Source organism: Lagopus leucura, unplaced genomic scaffold (genome assembly GCF_019238085.1).
Source record: "Lagopus leucura isolate 7727_CA_CO unplaced genomic scaffold, USGS_WTPT01 Super-Scaffold_1, whole genome shotgun sequence".
Classification (NCBI taxonomy): Eukaryota; Metazoa; Chordata; class Aves; order Galliformes; family Phasianidae; genus Lagopus; species Lagopus leucura.
In genome coordinates this window covers 17,519,404-17,539,666 of record NW_024962250.1, presented here as the reverse complement: position 1 = coordinate 17,539,666, position 20,263 = coordinate 17,519,404, and the positions used below count along the sequence as shown (strand labels likewise).

General features: G+C 36.7%; 1 protein-coding gene and 1 long non-coding RNA gene across 4 annotated transcripts; one reads left to right on the top strand and one right to left on the bottom strand.

Moving 5' to 3' along the window:
* Positions 1-4,309: 4,309 nt before the first annotated feature.
* LOC122181499 lies at positions 4,310-9,179 on the bottom strand. Of its 2 annotated transcripts, none has more exons than XR_006179456.1 (4): positions 9,139-9,179; positions 8,082-8,182; positions 6,372-6,450; positions 4,310-4,355 (listed from the first exon to the last, which is right to left on the bottom strand). It is a non-coding gene; the product is annotated as an uncharacterized LOC122181499 (long non-coding RNA). The 2 variants fall into 2 exon arrangements; XR_006179469.1 differs by having other exon boundaries at positions 6,372-6,441.
* Positions 6,073-14,161, top strand: DTD2 (D-aminoacyl-tRNA deacylase 2). 2 transcript variants are annotated; one of them, XM_042873936.1, is made up of 3 exons: positions 6,073-6,205; positions 11,797-11,866; positions 13,880-14,161. In XM_042873936.1, the coding sequence occupies exons 1-3, from the start codon at positions 6,098-6,100 to the stop codon at positions 14,131-14,133; spliced, it is 432 nt and encodes a 143-aa protein (XP_042729870.1). In that variant the 5' UTR covers positions 6,073-6,097; the 3' UTR covers positions 14,134-14,161. The 2 variants fall into 2 exon arrangements, with proteins under 2 accessions (XP_042729870.1, XP_042729799.1); XM_042873865.1 differs by having other exon boundaries at positions 13,808-14,161.
* The last annotated feature ends 6,102 nt before the right edge of the window (positions 14,162-20,263 follow it).

Below are 20,263 nucleotides of genomic sequence, written 5' to 3'. Positions count from 1 at the left end.
TCACTGTCCCTAACACATTTAATATTCTGTCCATTTCAATACTTAGATTTCATTTATTTGAGTTGTTTTCAAAATGTAGCAAGCAATATCCTCTAATAGTATATTTTGAATTACGTTATGCGATCTGACCTTTTGCAATAGAAAATCTTTCCTTTTTTTCCTCTCATCTAAGAATATTGCTAAAATAACATTTGTCTTAGAGACAAGATGCTGCTGATTCAGTAGAACTGGACATGGTGAAACCCTATCTCAAATCCTGCTGATCTCCCACATACAAGATTTAGACCCATAGTAGTAGACCAGTGAAGAGAAAAGCTGCTGTGGTAATGAGGAATTGAAATCCTATCATAAGCTGCCTACCATATAAATGCAAAAGAAAAAAAAAAATGGGGGGGGGTTCCTTTAGTAGAGCAAACTCTGGAAGATTATCTAATTACTAATTTTTTAGATGCAAGTAAACCCTGGCCAAAAGTATGATAGGAACCAATAAAGCAGAGATGAATTAGCATCCAAGGATATTTCTTGCAATTAATGAACTTCCTAGATGTAGCTTAGACATTTACCTGAAGTTGAGCTGATTCGTTCTTTAAGCTTCAAAGCATAATAGATGTATTTTCTCCAATAGTAGCTAAAACACATTTTACCTTGGGCACCAAAACAAAGTTGTTTTAATGCAGACATGAATCTCACTTAGACTGTCACTTTGAAAGCTATCATTTTTTGTCCTGTAAGTAACAGACTATCCAGGGGAGAATTAAATATCTTTAGCTGATACTAAAATGTTTCAACTTATCAACTAATTGTTTTACCCACTTATTCATATACTTAAAATTTTTGAAACCACTGGAGGATTATCTGGGGGGAAAAAAAGCACTTGTAAAAATTAACAAATACAATTTTTTTCATCCTGTTAGAACATCTAATATTGAAGATAGTTGTTTTTTCCACCCTGTAGCAGTGATTTAGCATCTATTGTAAAAGAAAGCATGACTCTTTAGAAGCTGAAAAAAAATAAATCAAAGATTATATGAAAAATACTCCTTTTATCATTGCAGTACTTCTGAGGTATCACGTATCATTGTAAAGAAATCATCTCACTTCCAATGAGTTCAGAAACACGCACTGAAAAAAAGTCAGTGCTTTCAGAAAGCATTAAAATTAAATATTAACGACTGGTTACACTGGAAGCTCTTTGAGATATGTTAATTCATAGCAAGTCACATTTTTTCTTGACACGTGGTGTACTATCTTAACTCAATGAATATTCATTAGAATTTACAGTCCTCTACTCTTTATTCCACTGCATTAAACATCCTCTTTTTCCCCCCCACAAGACCTAAGAATAACCTGCTTCTTCTGTTGGCTAAAATCATGGACAGATTATATACAGTATTACATTAACAGAAACAAATCATTAACAAAGGACTGACTGTAGATAGAAGTCCTACAGTTGCTGCAGTTGCATTTTGTTCTTTTAATGGGATGAATTCCCAAAATATAATTGCAAAACAAGCTTATAGACCAACATTACTGTGATGCTATGTTATGGCAAAAAGAAATGCCTGTTTTTGTTGTGGCAGCATGATCTTACACTGAAGAGAATTGCCAAAAATTTGTCAACCTTACTCAGTTTACTGAGCTTTGGCAATCTTGTTGAACTACATTGCAAAAGAGGTTGAGTTTAGGGAAACAACATCTTCAGCAACTGATAGATTAGAGACCGAGCATACGATTTGTGCCTCCTTTGACTTTCCAGTTTTATCATGATGTATAGCAAATAGAACTTGGGCTGACTTCAGAGGTTTGCTATTCAGAGAATTTTCTAATGACCTATCATTTGTGCGCATGTCTTCCCAACTTGCTAAGGTCAGTATGCCTGAGGAAAGGAAAAATGACAGGAGCTATGGCTAAAGGAGAAAACTTTTGGCCTAAAGCTGCAGAATTTCATTTGAAAGCCATCTATATAAATGCAAAAAAAAGACATGCAGCCTGATTATTCCTGCACACTTGACAGTGACTAGAGGCAAGGAGGCCTTCAGGTACATAGTGAATAATAAATGACCCTTCATGGTGTGTGTCAAAGGAATGGAAAGAGCAGCATCTCAATTCATGTACATTTTTTAGTAATAACATGAGGCTTTGTGCCAACTGAGATTTTGGCCTACAGCATCTACTATGGAAAATTATAGTTCCAACACCTACAGGATGCTCATGCATTTTTTTGTCCAGTGTCCTCACACTACCACCAAACTTTTTCCACTGAAAATGAAAGAAATCAGATTAAATTTCCAAAAAGCACACCTCTATAGTATTAAAAAAAAAAAAAAAGAGTACTGCATTGCTTCTAACTTCTAACTGTATGAAGTGTTATAATTAGATCCTATGGTACATACACTAAGTAGGTTACTGTTACTGCTCTGTATCCTGCTCCAGTGGAATCAGCAGAATTTATTTTAAAACTAACATCTGTCAGTCATGCAGAGATAAGCAACTGATGCAGTAGACAGTCAAGCAAGGAACAGTACCGTAGTTGTCACAAGCAGATGAACATGTGTAGAACTTGTAGAGAAAGAAACTAATTAATAGTGTTCCTGCTTCCTTAAGGCAATCATTGTAAGCAAGCAGATCACATCTTCACCTCATATGTTCTCTCAAAGAGCTACTTCCAGTAGCTTTCTACACCAGTATTGTGCAACACTTAGAGTCTTCAAATGAAAACACTGTTATTCCACATGGTTTCTGATGCTTGACAAGTGGTAAGGTAAGTCTTCATGCTCCCTCCACATTCTACACTTTTAAATACCTCTGGTTTGGAAGGGAGACATGTTCTTGACCTTAATGTCCTGAAGATGATTTGAGTATGAGACAAATTAGTGCTAAATAACAGACACTGTGATGACTGTATTTAGGTAGTGGGAAATTTGGAGCTTTCAGCTAAATGCATTCATTCAGTATTAACCTAGCAATTCTGAAGCTGTTGGGAAAAAAAAACCTTAATTGAACTAGACTGAGAAAAGGTCACCAAAAAAGAAACAACAGTTCAACCAAAGAGTCATATCTCCTTATGGATAGCCTGGGTAAGCTAGACAACTCAAAACCATAAATAAAATAAGCTGGAAGCAAGGGAAAGAACAGAAAGCAACTTGACTCAGCTCAGAAGACTGTAATCATCACTTTAAAAACAACCAAATAATCCCTTTTCATTTTTTGCTATCATGCCATTTTAACTCTCTCAAACTAAAGATTTGCACATCTATTTCTTTTTCTTCTCATAGGGATTGATTTGCTGTTTCAGCATGGTCAATTAAAAATGTGCTTTACAAATTAAACAATTTTACAGAAAATAACGCAAAATACTTTGTATCTCCTATGATGAAGACCTGCCATTTCATTGCAGCAAATTCCATTTTCCTGGTCATCTCTGATGATGGAAGAGCCTCCTAGCAGCAACCTGTATTAGCTGTCACAGCAGAGTCCATCAGCTCTATCACAGCATTCCAGGCTGCAGTGGTACCCACCTGTGATTATTTACTAAGTGTTCTCAAGTGCTTTGAGTAAATACTCCTTCCCTATATAGGATCTGGTAGTTTTTCTTACTTTTATTTTTCCCCCTCTGTACACATAGGAAGAGAGTTCCACGCTGGACAATACAGAAAATGTAATGTTCAAATATAATTCCTCCATCAACACTCTACACCCTTTCAGCTACATCTGTCCCACAAGACAAAATATAACTCACTGTATCAACCTATTTTGTGTCTTTGCTATCTAAGTGCTAGGCTGCAGCTTTGTACTGTTTCTCTTCAAGACAGATGACACTACCCAGGGGCACTTTGTTGATGTGACAGCTGCTTGAAAAACCTTAGATCAATGTTTCAGACACCACAGACAGGGGAATAATTTCTTAGATGCATCTTGTTCCTTCAGTATTACAGTCAACTGTGGCCCCTGCCAAGTGACATACAATACCAAAGTTAGTGCTAACAAAAAAAAAACAACCCTAGGGAAGACTTCAAGACAATCTGAAATCATTTTGGTTCTGAAAGATCATTTTATCCTCTGATAAACAAGAGAAACCTCAGTACCAGCAGAGGCAGAGCCCCAGCACCCACCTCTCCCCACAAAAGGTGACACTCCATTAAATGCACATGAAATATATATGACCACTCAAATTAAAGGAAAAATGCACATACACTTACATTTGCGAGAAGTGACTCATGCTGCCATCTACCTCTCTTAAAAAGAACTGATGTGAAAATAACAAAGAGGGTCTTCTGGATACAGTCAATCTCCAAGTACCTACTCTTTGCTGCACGGTCAAGAAGCAGAGAAGATAGAATAATATTCTGGAACAGCTATAAAATCCAAAGCATGTAGGAAAACATCTTTAGTATAATAATAATAAAATATAAATGTATTTTATACATGGATACGTTCCTTAGAAATCTAGAGGTTCTCTCATAGAAAAATAAAACAAAAACCAACCACAAATTGAAATGGCTAAAATTTAGCCAAACATTCTTTGACTTACAAAAGAGATCTTTCATCTATGGCCCAATAAAACTCAAGAAATGGAACATATGCTACAGTAACATATTTTTGTTTTTCCAAGGAAAGAACAATATAACTACATTGGGAATGATACAAATAATGATCCTGCACTACTCGTTCAATGTACTGGTTCACAACCACATGCCATATGAATAAATGCATCAAATCCTGGTGTAAACCATGGTATCACAACAAAGAATAATTAATATCCATATATGCTGATATCTATTTGTATTCTACTAATTTGCTCAGAGGCTGTAGTAATATTCATTTTCCTTAACAATAAATTTATATCACAAATACATATGAAGAAACTCATTTTAAATGGATTTCTACCTCATTAAGTTCTTCTTAATGAGTCTGGGGATAGAGCTTTAGAATAAATGAACAGAAGGTATTTTAAATAAAATCAGTGAAGTTTAAATAAAAATAGCTCACACTTAACAGTACCCTACAGCTAACAAATGAGCTAGTTTACGCACTAGCCACCTAGTGTGATTTCATCATTTTTATAAAGGTTTGCTTTTGAAAGCAACCTCACAGAACACTGATGCAAAAGAGCATATTTTAATACAACTTTTGTGCAACAATGATGAGAATATATTGCCTCTTGCTGGGCAACGGTTAACTGCACTAAGCTTGTCTAATGACTATGGCCAAATAATAAAATTTAGTTTCTTACTACGCTACTTTTTTTTTTTTTTTTTTTTTTTAAATGTGGCTCTGAAAATGAAATCTTAGGTCTTTCACAGGAACTCTGAGAAGCTGAGTTCTGCACCAGCCCATGCTACCTCTATCAGAACTCACAAGAGTGAGGAGGGCAAAAGTCATCTACTCAGTGAGTCAGGACACAGAGTCAGATACCTGAGTGATCACAGAAGCAACAGCTGCAATACTTTAACTTCTCTTCAGATCTTAATTCTGATCCCTGGCTATACAAGTGTCCTTTGTTTAACTGTGTTATTTGTTTTTCCCTCTGCTTCCAAACAGTGTCACTAAGAAAAAAGACCTCTGATGTGAAACCTCAGTAAGTGGAATCCAAGCACTGCAGTTTGTAATGCAGCAACAAGCAGTCCGCCTACTGCTCATTACTGGGCTTTAGCCTTCATGCAGAAACCAAACAGTACGCTATTCCACAGCATGTAACACTACCCCACTAGAAAATAAGCTAAGCAGCATTTTTCTCATCCAAACAAGCCAACCAACCGACCAGCTTCCAGGTAACAGTAGGGTGTTTTTTATTTATTTATTTTTTTAAGTACGAGCTGTTAAAACGCTTTCTGTCCTAAAGCTACAGCCTCTGCACGTGGCTACCTGCCTCTCCGCAGAAACCACTGCCGGACCACAGCTCCTCACACACGCCAATGAGCCGGTACCCAGGCGCTGGGCTTTGTAACGCCCCAGCCGAGACGCCTAATCACCTCACTGCAGCCACTGCTCCCGTTAACCCGAAAAAGCAACGCGCGCTGCACCGTGACCCCGCCGCCGCCCCGCCCGTGCTCCGCGCCCGCCCCCACGCTGCTCCCTCCCGCGTGCTCTCAGTCCCATGGCGGCGGCGCGGCCGGTGCTGGCTCGGGCCTTACTGCAGCAGTGCCTGTTCGCTCGGCTGCAGGTGAAGCCGCCCGAGTACGGTGCGGAGGCTGAGTGGGAAGAGGTAACGTCCAGCGCGGCCGCCTCGCTGGGCGCGGTTTCGTCCCCTCCCTTAGCAGGGGGGCGGGCATGGCTGGGGACGCAGGGCAGAGCCTGGGGCTGCGTGGCTGCGGCCCGTTGGGCTTTGCGGATGGTACGGCAAAGGGACGGCGCTGCCCGCTGATTCTTACCGCAGATAGGAAGACCGATACGCGATCCTCGTGGTAACTCCCGTCAGGCTTCACTTCTGCCTTCTAGCGTCTGCAAAATCTGTAATTAGTTCCCTCTTATATTCATTCTGTAAGAGTTTTCAGTGTTTTTTTTCAGCTTGCCTGAGCGATAGGCGCACAGCTGCTGCCCCTCCCTGCGGGGTGAGTGGGAGAAGCGGCAGGTCAGAACGGAGGGAGATCGCTGCCAGTTACCATCATGGGCAAAACAGCTTTCACTCGGAGAATTTATATTAATTTATTCTCAATTAAATGTTTACTTAGTTTGAGTATTGAAAGGAAAAAAAATACTTAAATGTGTGGGAAAGATAGTCCTCCCTCTTCGGCAGGCTAAGCTTCAAGCACTGGCTGTGATCTGCACTCCTGAGTACACCCCTACCCCCATGCTGTCACCCCAGGTCACACTGCCAAGACCGGGGTACAGCCAACTGTAATCCACACAAGGCTTATCTCCTGCTCTTCCTCTTTTCCTGCCTATCAGAACAAGCCCTCCCAGGCTACAGGCCCTGTAGGAGAATAGCAGATTCTCCACAACATACCTTCTACTCCTCCCATGTTCTCTCTATGGGCTTTCTGCCCTCTCCTAAAAATGCTTTCACAGGGGTGCCACAGGTGCTGGCTGTCTGTTAAACTACCCAAACAGAGGCACATGTTTCGGTTTTTACATATAACAAGTCAATGTGTTAGAAGGTACTTATGCTGTGTAGATCTCTTACTTGAAGATTTCACAGAATCACAGAATTGTAGGGGTTGGAAGGGACCTCCTGAGATCATCGAGTCCAACCCCCTGATATTTAAATATCTTAACCAAAATTGTTGGAAAAGTAGTGGATAACATTGAGGAAATCACCATGAGGTTTGTCCAGTGTGAGCAGCAGGTATTTTTCAGACATGAAGCTTAATTGGTCCTTATGAATCTTTCCTGGATATCAGGGCTTATAAAGAGAAATCTATTGTAACAAGAGCTAATCACCCTGCAGCACAAAAAAATATAAAGAAAGTAAAAAAAAAATATATAATTATTGTTTCTTTAGTCCTTAATGGTTTTCATTAGAGGTCATTAAAAGGCATCATTGCTTCTGATGCTTTCCTGTAGGATAATGCTACTCTGTGTACCAATGAAAAATAAAGAAATATAGGCATGATAAATAAAGAAACTATTATTTATATAAATCAGTGTGGGTGTTCTGACCTGTAACAGCTAAAAAGTAGGTCCTCACCTTGAGAAACTTATAGTGAGCCATAAATTGTGCATCATGTAGGTGGCTTTGAAGAGCTTCCAAGCTTTAAGAGACCCCTGCAGGTACTTTGGGAACTCTGGAGTGGATGTTCTTTATCAGGAAAAAGGCTAGAAGTGTACTTTTTGTATGAGTCACTACTCTTCATTATGTTTTCACAACTGTAGCTTTATGACCTTCTGAGGATTACTAGGTCTTGTTTATGCAGAAATGTTGGTGAGATAGGATCCATTAAAAGTTTCTGTATACACAAAATACTTGAAAGGAAAAAAAGGAACTGTGTTTAAATCTAGAGGTAAATACAATGAGATTGAGTATTTCAAACTATAGGAGAAAAGAAATATCTATACTTAATGCAATGAAAACTGTCTCTCCCATACCTTATTTCTCTTGATTTATCTTCTGGTTAAGATACCAAATGGGGTAAAAAAAATACCTGGTACAGGTTGTTCAGTGACCTATGGTAGATTATGGAATTTCCCTTTGATGCAGCAGAATGGGTGAAACATGAATAACGCTTCTCACTGTTCAGTGAGCCTGAATGAAGATATCAAAGAATAATTTATATACGTTAGTCCCACAAACTTGCTTCCTACAGATTACAAAGCATCTCTGTTTTCATTATCAGTTGCATTACATTTTTCAGAAAAAGAACATCCAAAACATGCTGAGATAACGTTTTGTGAAATATATTTAGGTTTTGCTAATGGAATCCTGCATAGTTCAGATGAATGCATTTTGTAAAGAGGGTAGGAAGAGGACTTAGTCGTTTATCCTGCAGAGGAGCTAAAAAGCAGTGTGGCTAAGGCTTGCTACATGGCCTGAGGGACTGGGTACTTCAGCCCTTTGTGATACAGGTGTGCCTACTCTGATATTACTTAGGACAGTTATACAGTAAAAGCCAGTGTTGCAGAGTAACTTGATTTGCTGTTTTATTTATGTAGGCTTTTTACTGATAAAAAGAAATACACACAGCACAGCTGCCTGCCTTTCATTACGTAAGTTCTTTCCAGTGATTGTTTGCTTGTCAGCATGTTGCATTTGTAACTTCCTTATTTGTGTTATTTTGTTTGACATTTCATGGGCTAAATGTAGCTCTGATCAGCTAGGACACGTGAAATACCTGTGTAAGACCTAGGGACTGACATATGTTACCATTAGGGAAGCTCCTTAAATTCAGTTTTAAGTCTCCTACTCAGTTAAGAAAATTGAAAAGAAGAAAGTAACATATAACAGGTTGAGGCTGAAACATGATTGAACGTGTTGTAAATAAGTGTTCAAATATAGTTCTCAATCACAGTTGAAACCATGAGTTTCAACTTGGGAAACTAGATAGTCTCCATAGCATAGCTTCTAAACGTTCTAGAATATAATAACCATATGTATAATCAATGGATGTTAAGATGCTATAACCACAAAAAGAACAAGACAGTTAGGCAAAGTAAACTAAGATAACAAGAGAGAATAAATAGAAGGCTTAATGGAAGGCTTACCTGTATGCTATGCTCACCTACAAAAAACACCAAAAGTGGGGACCTCCAGACAAAATCCTTCCCCCTGGTAGTCAGCTCTTAAATAGGTCTAGGAGGGATGGAGCCAGGCTCCACCCCTTCCTGCAGCACAGGTGAATTGCCTTCAGCTGTGCTCCTCTGGCTGACTCATGGCTCGCCTCAGGTGATCAATCAGAGGTTCAGGCCGTGACTCAGCAGTTCCCATACAGCATATAATAAAAACAGAAACATTCTCAGCATTTACTTGCCTCTGAATTCAGATTTTTGCATTTCATATTTAATTGCTGTGAAACACTGTACGGTAACTGTTGAGTCATGGTCTGAACCACTGATTGAGCACCTGGGGAAAGGACTTGGTCAGGCAGGGGAGCACAGGTGAAGGTAATTCAGCTGTGTGACCAGAAGGGGTGGAGCCTGGCTGCACCTCTTTTAGACCCAATTTAAGGGCTGACTGCCACTGAGGAAGGGTCTCTGCAGATTTCTCTTTGGTGAAGTTCTTTCTGTGAGCCTGGACCTTTCTAGATGGGTGAGCACCTTTTCTTTTGTAATACTGTTTCATTTAAAATAGTCTCTTTGCTGTTCCATTCATGTGTTGCCCTTCTACTATGTTAATCCTTCTGAGCATAACAGATGTTGAAGCTGATACGTATAAAATTTTGTGACAGAAAAAGTATATTTTGAATTAAACATCAAATCATATAAGAGACTGAAAACTACGTTAGTTAATGCAATAGCTAATAATAATGATTTTTAGTTATCTGTTTTTAAAGTCCTAAATTTGGCTTTCTTTCCTGTTTTTCTCTTTTTAAATGAGTATTCTGCAGAATATTGTTACTTCTGTATGTAAAAATATTCAAAAACTTTCAGAAGTCTTAAGATTGGAGTAGTAGTTATCTGGGGGGGTGTGCATTATAGTGCAATTGTTTTTTTCTAAGTTAGTGTTTGTATACATGTAGTGTGAATGTGTTTGACCAACTTAATAATTTTTATTAATAGATACATGTGCATTAACATCCTGATGCTAGTCTGGTTCTGGAACTAATATTTAGCTAAGCAAGTAAGACTGTCTATCCTTTAGCAGCTTTTATTTCTTTCTGTCATTTGAATAGAGCCTTTGAAATGCTATTTGAAATGCCATAATGCCAATGCGTTTAGGGCATCCAATTTATTTCACTGTTTATGAAATATGACAATCATTTGGGAATGGAAACCTGTGTAATATTTTGTGGTGGTCAGAATGAGTTTTGTAAGGAGCAGTTTATAGCTTCTGAAAGAATCTCAGCATGTGACATTTTGGCTGTGAAGAGCATTCTTTTTTTCCATATGTTAGTAACTAGAAAAATAATTACAAAGATATAGCTCTCCTTACTCATTGCATTGAGTGTTTTGTTCAGTCTCCACAATAACAAAAGAATGAAATCTCATGTGTATAGTTTTTTTCTTTACTAAAAGCCTCTATCTTATAAAGAAAAGAATAAGTAAAAAAGGAAAGGAAAAGACAAAGGGTTGTGGTTTTGTGTGTTTTTTGTTGTTTATTTTAAAAAATACTCATATTTCTTATGTTTTTGTTTTTAAAACATTGAAAGTAAAGAATCCTTCCTGCTCCGATCTAATTTGCATCTCTTTGGTAGCATTTCATATTTTCTCTGTGCTGATGTTAATTTTCCTTCTAACAGGAATGGAAGGATGATTATTCTTAACAAAACAGCAGTGACAGGGTATGATTTTTTTTTTGTCAAGCTGTGTGTGCTTTCTATGTTTTCCTGAAGAGGTTAAATTGTTAACATATACTTGAACATGAAACATCGTTCTTGTTGGTTGTGTAGCCAAATAGCTCTATTTTCTTAATAAAGCACAGGTTGTCACACACATATTCTTTGTGAACTAAGCCACAGGTTGTCACACATGTATTCTTTGTGAACTAAGCCAGAGAGAAAAAAAAGTTAAAAGGAGTTGTTTTATGCTTTCTTGTTACTGCAGACCTAATCCTTTCCTCAAATGGCCAGTTCTTTCTAGTGGTCTCTTAAATTGCTAAGGAAGTGACATATCCTTTATCCCACACAAATCAAGGGAAAAGTCACACTTTGTCAAAAAGGTTTCATGGATGGATAACATTTTTGATAACTTTCTAGTATTCTGGACAACTTCATAACTGTTGGTCATCATATTTAAATTGGTTGTCGCATCTAAATGTTTAATTAACTGCTTTGTTAGAATTATCCTTTACTAGTTTACTTTTAACATCAAAATATAATTCTGTTCATTGACAAATCCCACAGTATTTGACATTTCATAGTTGTAAATAAAGCCAAGTTTCATACTGTATGTATGTAAACTATATGTAAATTATTTGATCTGTAAAAACAGTAATACTGTGCACGGTATATTACAACAAAGTGTGGCTTCACATGCAGCTAACAAATTGGCTTTATTGCATGGTAGCAGCACTGTGCAGGTAATCAGTTGATATCTCATAAACTTCTGTAAGTAAATTTGAAATCTGAAGCTATAGGGAATAAGTAAAACTAATCTTGGGAATTTTGTCATTGTAGTTTTGTCCCTTTCTGTATCAGTTTTAAGGATAAACCTGCATGGTAGACAGTGAGAAAAATTGATATTGTTTTCTCTAATCTTTTGTAGATCCAGAGAGGACTTGTTATCTACATATGCTTCTTCAAAGGTGCTGATGAGGATCTTATTCCAAAAATTGGTATGATATAATCTGTATGAATTCTTGTATTGTTTCAAAAAGAACTAAATGGTAGTGGCAGAAAAGGCAACAATCATTTAAATGAGAAGGCAAAAAAACATCATAGCATCATTCCCAACTAATCAGGTGGTTGAAAGAACAGCTTGATCAGTTATGTTTCATTTGACAGCTGTCCTTATCTCTTCTGACTGTCAGTTCATGATTCACCTGTTACAAGATCTGTTCACATTGAAAGTTCATGATGAAAACGCTCTAGGAAACAAAGCGGTGCACCTATTAATGGATGTATTACAAGTATCAAGCAGCATCTTCAGTCAAGGACAGAATTGAACTTAGAGAAGATGGTTTGCAGATAATTCATGGCTTTATTTAAGAAGTATTTTCATTTTGATCTCCCTACATGTGCTGGATGTTTAAAATTATAGCCAGTAGAGGGAGTTGGGTGGATAACTAACTGGTGTCCTTCCCATCTCATACTACATATTGTTAGCCTTTCTGAATCAGTAGTAGTAACAGCATTATCTGTAGTTCACTTGTTCTTCTTCACATGCACTTTTAACATTTACATTCATGTGGAACTGATGCTCCAAATAAGGTCAAACTCTAGTGATTTCTGTCTGCCTTCTTCTAGGGTAGTTTTAGCTTTTGTTGTTGCAGTTGGTTGGCTGCTTGCTTTGTTTTGTTAGTTTCTTTTACTTTTATTTAATTTGTTGTGCCTCTTTATCACTAGCAGTGGATCACTTGGAGAATTCAGTGATGTGTTCCACATAAAAGTGCCCTGTTTCTGTGGGTTGCTGACATGGTAGTTTCACAGAAGGTCATGTAACAATAGTCTATTTCAAGCTGCATGCTGGGACAAGCAGAAAGGCCTAGCAATGTGCAAGCACAGGTGTTATTGAAAATACTGAAAATAGCTCTTGTTCTTCAAGGGCACGGTCTTCCTGTGATGCTAAACTAAGATGAAATCTTTGGGTATATTTAAAACAGCATGAAATGAAAATCTTGTGCTTCTGAGAGTTTTATGAGACTCGAGAATAATCACTTTTTCAGCTTTGTGGCAGCTGGAATAGGCTGGAAAAAGAAAGTTCTGTTTGCTATTAGGAGATGCCATCTTCCCAAGTATCTGTTTTATGGAATATTTTTGTTCTTAATATGTTTTGATACTGTTTAAGTTAGTGTGTTTTTAATGGGTTTAGAGAGATGACTAGTATTCTCCCAGCTTTTAAGGAGTTGGAGGAAATTTTGGGGGAAGCATTTGATTGTTATAGAAACACTAGAAAATGTTATCAAACACAACATTTCTATCTGTAAGTTTACGCATAGCATTTAATGGACCAAATTGCATTTCTGACCTACCTGCTTACATTCCCTCTCAAAAGGCAGGCTGACACTTGCATGTCTTTGAGAGGGAGACTAAAGGGTGCTTACTCTGAGACCAAACTGCTGAGCCTAGGGCTTCAGCTGGATCAGTTCATTGTTGGATACTGCTGCCATCTATTCTGACCATAAAGAGAAGAAAGTCAGGACAGAAGTGTCTCCCAGTGTATTGAAGATGGCCTTATCTCATACAATGTAAGCTCCTGTGTAAATGTTGCCTGAGTATCAGGTAATTACTTCAGGGTCACTGGTTAGATCCTGGATTCCTCTGGGGAGCTCCAACTAGAATAAGCTGCAGGATTTCAAAGAGCAAACCATTGTCCCACCCACTGTAACTCTTTAGACATACTACATTGATATGAATATCCTTTGTGCTGTTCACAATACTCTGAAATCTTAACTGGATAATAGTATTTAATGACTGTCTGTTTTGTTTTGGTAACAGTCAGCTTTTTTTGCTTGAGTGACTAGTCTTATCTTAAAGTATCTTGTGGAATCTTGAATATTGTTTTATAATGGTATACTAGTTTTATAATGGTATATTAATTTTTATTTTATTTGCAGTCAATGTGCTGTTGAATGTTAAATTAAGTGAAAATGAAAATGGAGAGTACGTATCTGTCCTTGATTTACCAGGCAATGTGCTCATCATACCACAAGCTACGCTGGGTGGTAAACTGAAAGGAAGAAAGATGCAGTACCATGCAAACATTGAAAAAGAAAAAGGAATGGAACTTTATTCTCAGTTTGTGACTTTGTGTGAAAAGCAACTGGCTGCCAATGCCAAATGCATGGAAGCAGGTGTTCTTGTTAAACATGGCACATATGGAAACAGGCAGGTGTTAAAGCTGGATACAAATGGACCTTACACTCATCTAGTTGAATTCTGAAAAAATAAATACTATCACAGTTACAATACTGGCTGTCTTTTTTCTTTTCTAAGCATTAATATATTTAAATGATCTGGGAAGAACAATATAAGAAGGACATGCACTCATCTGTGCTGGTGTTATTAATCTCATTAAATAGAAGAATGCCTTAGACTGCTTAACAATAATGAGCATGTGTTTTTTGAACATATTCATCTGAAATATTCTTAAAATTGATCCAATTAATGTCTCATTTGGATGGGGTTTTTTGCCTGAATTTTAGTAGTAGGGTAGTGCATACAGTTGTTACTTCAAACTAATTACAGAAGTATTACATAAGTTGTAGTAAAGTACACTTAAGAAAGTGAAGATTATGGAATAAAGAGAATCACAGGGGTTGGATGAGATCTCTGAAGATCATCTAGTCTTATCTCTCTGCTAAAGCAGGTTCCTTAGAGTAGGTTGCACCGGAAAGCATCCAGGTGGATTTTGAATATCTCCGGAGAAGATGACTGCACAACTTCTCTGGGCAGCCTGTTCCAGTGCTCTGTCACTCTCAAAGTTAAGAAGGTTTTATTGTCATTTAGAAGTTGCTGTGTTCCAGTTTGTGCCCATTGCCCTTTCTCTTGTCTTTTGGCACCACTAAGAGCCAGGAGGAATGCTGTAGATGTAATTATTTTTTTTACCTGATTTCTTAGGTCAGACAGTTATTGTCTTTGTTTTTCATCTATTGAATACTATCTAGCTCATAAAGATACTGAAAGCAAAAATCCATTGAATTATTAGCCTCTCAGATGGTGGCTACTAAGTAACAAAGGCTTTTCTTCTCATCTAGTGTGTGTAGAGATAGGTCTTTCAGATGTACTGGGACTGAACATACCCTATGCAGGCATTGTGAGAAGAAATAGTGAGATACATCCAGAAACTGGAATTGAGGCAGAACCACTGTATTGCTTTGTGGAAGTTTGCACTCAATGTCCTCAGATGTGTTTCGATGGGCTGCTTGCTATAATTTGTCCTATGTCCTTGTTACCTTTGTCTTGTTGTCCATACAGTTATTTTCTAACAGGGCCTCAGGAAAAGGATTGGAATACTAAAATGTAGACATAACAAAAATTGTATGATGTATACTGCAATCTCATTGTTCTATCTGCCTGTATTATTTCCTTTTGACTCTTTATCTACTGGATCTGAAGCAGAGACTAGCTTTTCTTTCTTATATTCACAGTGTTAGCACGTTTGGGGTCTCAGTTCCAACTGACATCCTATGCAGTACTATGATCAACATTACTAACAGGCAGCATTAAGAAGATAAAGTGGGGAAAATCTGTGTTGTAAGGCAGTGAGAACAAAACATTACAATGTGGCAAATTGAAAACTGGTTCAAGTACATTCAACCTGAGTCAAGTTTCTCCTTTGTTGCTGCATAATTGTTCTATCAAGTCAGTAATTTTAAAGGTTTAAAAGTGAAATTAGACAATTATTTGCTTTTCAGTAATTATCCAGGATTCAATTTTTAAAAGATAAATTATTTTGGAAAAGATGTAAAACTTCATGCTTAGTGTTCATGCCAGCCTGTGCAATCTTAAATTGTGGTATTTACAAATATTCTGTCATTAACTTTATTTTTAATAAAATATAACTGTCTAATTTGCAAATTATACTATGAGGATCATTCTTTAGGTACAAAGCTCATAGTTTTCATAAGAGTAATAGTATTTTTCACATTAACATAATTTATGGTTAGTGACTATGAAATACTTAAGGACATTGATAATTCCAACTGTCAAGAATTCATAGTTGAAAATATCTACTCACATAAATGACCTAGAAATATTAGCTGGGTTCCAAACAAGATACTTATTTATTAATACTAACAGATAAAATGAGTTTTCTTTTTAGAGACATTTAAATAAAATTGTTTGGATATGAATAACTAATACTATTTTGTAATGATTTGTCTGCTTGCGAAAACCAATTTTATTTCTCCTATTGTGGGCCAAATCCTAAAAGGTGCTGAGTAACACCACTTCTCACTGACTGTACGGGAATTACAGTTATACAGTTTCTTTCAAGAATTGATCCTTTGAGCTAAAACACAAAGTCTGCAGAACAGTGTCTTTTTTTTCTGTCTCCAGAAAGATCTTCAGCAGCCTCACAATTCATTCTCTATACTTCAAGGACTACACAAACCCTGAGAGGAATGAACTTGAAAATATTTAGTGAATAACAGACTTCAGACCAAATTCCATTTTGAGCTGATGTGTCATATAAAGTATATAAATGTTTCTGTATTTCAGTAGTTCTTAGGAGATGACAGAAATCTTGAGTTTCTGTTATAAGGTGGTATCTTTGTGTATTATCTGCCAGTTTCTGATTTATTGTATCTCTCCTGGGACACTGATTTCTGCCATCTTCTGCCACAGCAATTGGCAGCTTGCTGCATGATGTGCCCTTTGTACTGCTTTATTTATGTCTACTATTGATTCATGATCCATTTACTAAAATAAGCTATTTCTAAATGTGATGGACCATACTGATGGAGAAATTGATTAAAATTATTTTTAAGCCAAATGCTCACTACTTTCTGACATGAGTATATGATTTAAACAGATGACGTGGCATTGCTTTAGTTTTTATTCTATGACTACGCGAAAGCTCAAATAACTCTGCTGTTCTATACTTAGACAATATCAGTTCTCTATGATGTTTAATATTCCATACTTCCTTGAATTAAACAATGAAATGAGTAATCATTATAGTATTCTACTGTGGCCTCCAATTCTATCATCACAGAGGAACTGTTCTGACAGGTTTTTATGACCTTGTTTGCAGTGTGCACACTCAGTATGGATAAAGTGAGCGTGCATGATCTATGGACTGTGCTCTCATAAAACTAGGGGTGCAATAGTTCATTTTTGAGTCAGCAGTATTCCTGCTTCCTTTCCATGTCTTTTCTGTAAATCTTCACCTCTATTGTTAAATACACTATGCAACATAAAAATATTAGTCCAGAATTGCAAGGTCATAAATGTCTATACTTTCTCTGAAACCTATTCCACAATAAGCTTGTCTTCACCAAACTACAGTAAACAGGCCCTTCTCTTTCTTTGAGTAGCCTTCAGCATTTTACCTGAATGCCTTAAACATGTGTCCCTGAATTGACCAACTCTGTTCTGGAGAACAGAGTGGCTGTAGAGATGTTCATCCACATTTGGAAATACAGTTTTTGATTTATACTCTTTGGTATAATTTGGTAAATGAGCATCTACAATTTGAGAATGTCACTCAGTGCTATGTGTCTCCTATTCTTTCTTAATCTCTTCAAGTTCCTTGAAAGCAACTCAGAATTTGGGGGTCCATACACTGTGATATAATGGCAAGAATTATGCTACTGGAAGTGTTTTGCAACTGCAGTTGAAAAGTAAATGGTATAGGTAGACAAGAGAACAAAACAGTAGTCAGAGTAGCCTGAATAATATGACTGTGCTGCACATTTTCTATTTAAATCAGCACTGTCCACTGTCAGTGTGTGGCTTTGGGCAAAGCAATTTTCTGCTCCACTTTTTCTGTGTATAAGACAGAGTGAACATGGAGACAAAAAAGATGTTTAAAAACCACTGCTTTTCTCCTCTTCTACTGAAGGCAAAAAAACCCACCCGTGTGTTCTTGATTTTGTTTCAGAATGCAGTATGCACTTACATCTTTCCATATTGTTGAAGCTGCCTAAGTTTGTCTTTCTTTACCATGTACCTCAGCTTCTCCCTTACAAATGTGTTTTGAGCTAACGTCCACAAAGCACACTGAGTACCTCAGCAAACTGAAATCACACAAATAACTCTATGCTATTTCAAAAATAGGAATTGCTTACGCAGCATGGAAATGCAGATAAATGACTTTCCTGTCACATTGTTCTAGCTCACACGTGTGTCATTACAGGGAATTTGACTGTTTTCTATTCACTGTGATTGTATTATTTGTTTAAGTGATGCAATATATGCCCTGTTACATTAATGTGCATTAATAGTGTGAGTGAAGAGGTTAGCTTGTTTAAATGTGCTTAGTTAGAAATGAAATTGCACAATAGTTTTTGGATTAACAATAAAAGCAAAAGAGTTCTGGGAGCCCTTAATAATCAGTTGGCAAACCATATTTAGAATATATTAATGTGCTGCTAATTCTTGTCACAATATTTTATCCAGGATTGTTTAGGTATTTAAAGTGTACTTAAAAATACACGTTATTCATTTTTAGTAATGAAGACTGATCTTTTATTCACATGTTGAACAGTTGGGATCTATGTGCCATGGTTGGACAGGGCATTTTTGTTCCTTATCTCACAGTTCCATTTTGGTAACTGTATGTAATGTTTTCTAGACCTGTATATTCCTATTATTTACATTTTAGGATTAAAAATAACACCAGGACTCTGTAATTGCTTGACAGGAATTAAGATTTTTGTGAATTTTATGCTAGTACAACAATCAACTATGTTGAGAATGTAAGCATTAAGTTAAACTACATATCACTTTAAATATTCAATCTGTTAAAAAAAAAGAAAAAAAAAAAACCAACCACCAAAAACAAAACAAAACAAAAAAAATAATACAGAGAAACTGAAGATTTATAACTAAGACTTTGCAAAAGCTGGGACACTTATACTGTGTTGGATTCTACTTGTCTCCAGAAAGCCCTTACTTGAGGGAAATAAGTATTTCACTTTGCAGATTAAAAGCACTAGCACAGTTAACTGTGTCAACTGAGGGAACAATACTAAACAACCATGGATGCTAAAGGCTACATCAGTTCTAGAAATAAGCATGTTATCTTGCTTAGAAGCAATTGCTTTTATTCAGATTAAAGCCAATTGTAAATTGCTAGTTGCTGATGGTGTAACTACGGAATCAAACCTTAACAGTGTGACTCTGTACTTGAAGAGGTAGTTAGATTGTGTAATTTAATATTATTGCAAAAAATAAAGGAAAGATAAATGTCTAAGCTTAAAATTAATCTGAGATATTCCTTACAAAGATCTTAAAATATAGTGTAATTTGGTATTGTTTGCTATATAATTGCTTGGTGATAGTTCATCTGATTTTGCTCCTAGTCCTGTGATTCTTACTCACACTTACATGATCCCACTGAAATCAGAGGAATGAATTCTTTTATGTTGCTGTAGAGTCATCAAGCTATAAGAAACAAACAAACAACAAAAAAGGTTTTCTTGGAGGCATATGTTACTGAAGAGATACCATTACTGAAATTTGTTTGGCAGAACTAATTCATGCACTAAATCATTCAACCCACTTTACCAAAATAAACTAATAAAGAGAAGATTGATCAGCAGCTGTATGTGTTGCAATTATTTGCCAATTATTTGCTTATTTTATTAAATATTTTTTGTTGAAGCTCAGTCAGGTCTAATGGAGTGATGGGGAACTGAATTAACACAGGGTGAATACATCTCATTATCCTGTTTTTGACTGTTTCAGAACAGAAAACTATGAATGCATAACTATTTCAGATTGAAAAGGGTTAAGATAAAAATGGCATGTATTACTGCTGAAGTACATGCTAATTTGAATCAATGCATGGTTAACACTCTTGTTGACCAATTTAGGAGAGGAAAATCATATTAAAGAATCAAGGTGAGCTATAAAACCAATAAGCATAGATTCTTATCCTCATAAAGTGCTGCTGGCACAAAGCAGTCTGAAAGCTCATGTACTCAGAGATGAAAGTAACACCTCACACCACTGTTCCTCATTGCTCCTACGGACTTGTGTCAGTTTGGCATTAAAACACCATTGCTTAGAGCTGACATTGTGTATATTGAGGTCTAGAAGGAATGACTCTTAGAAAAAGTGTGCAACACTGTATTTCTCTCTGAGAGGTGCTTTGTCTTGCTCTATGCTTACATAACGTTTAGTATTATGAAATACTGAATAGCAAGCAGGTCCTCTGCCTGTCACCACAACAGAGTGAATAATAGTAGTAATAACAGGAAAATTTTCTAAAAACTATTCTAAGTATTTCTATTGTTTATTACCTAAACATAATTGACCCTTCACATATATTTCCAGGTCCTTCTGCTACCCCAAGAACATCAGAAAGTACCTTTTGTTTTTACAGGACTTTATTACTGAACACA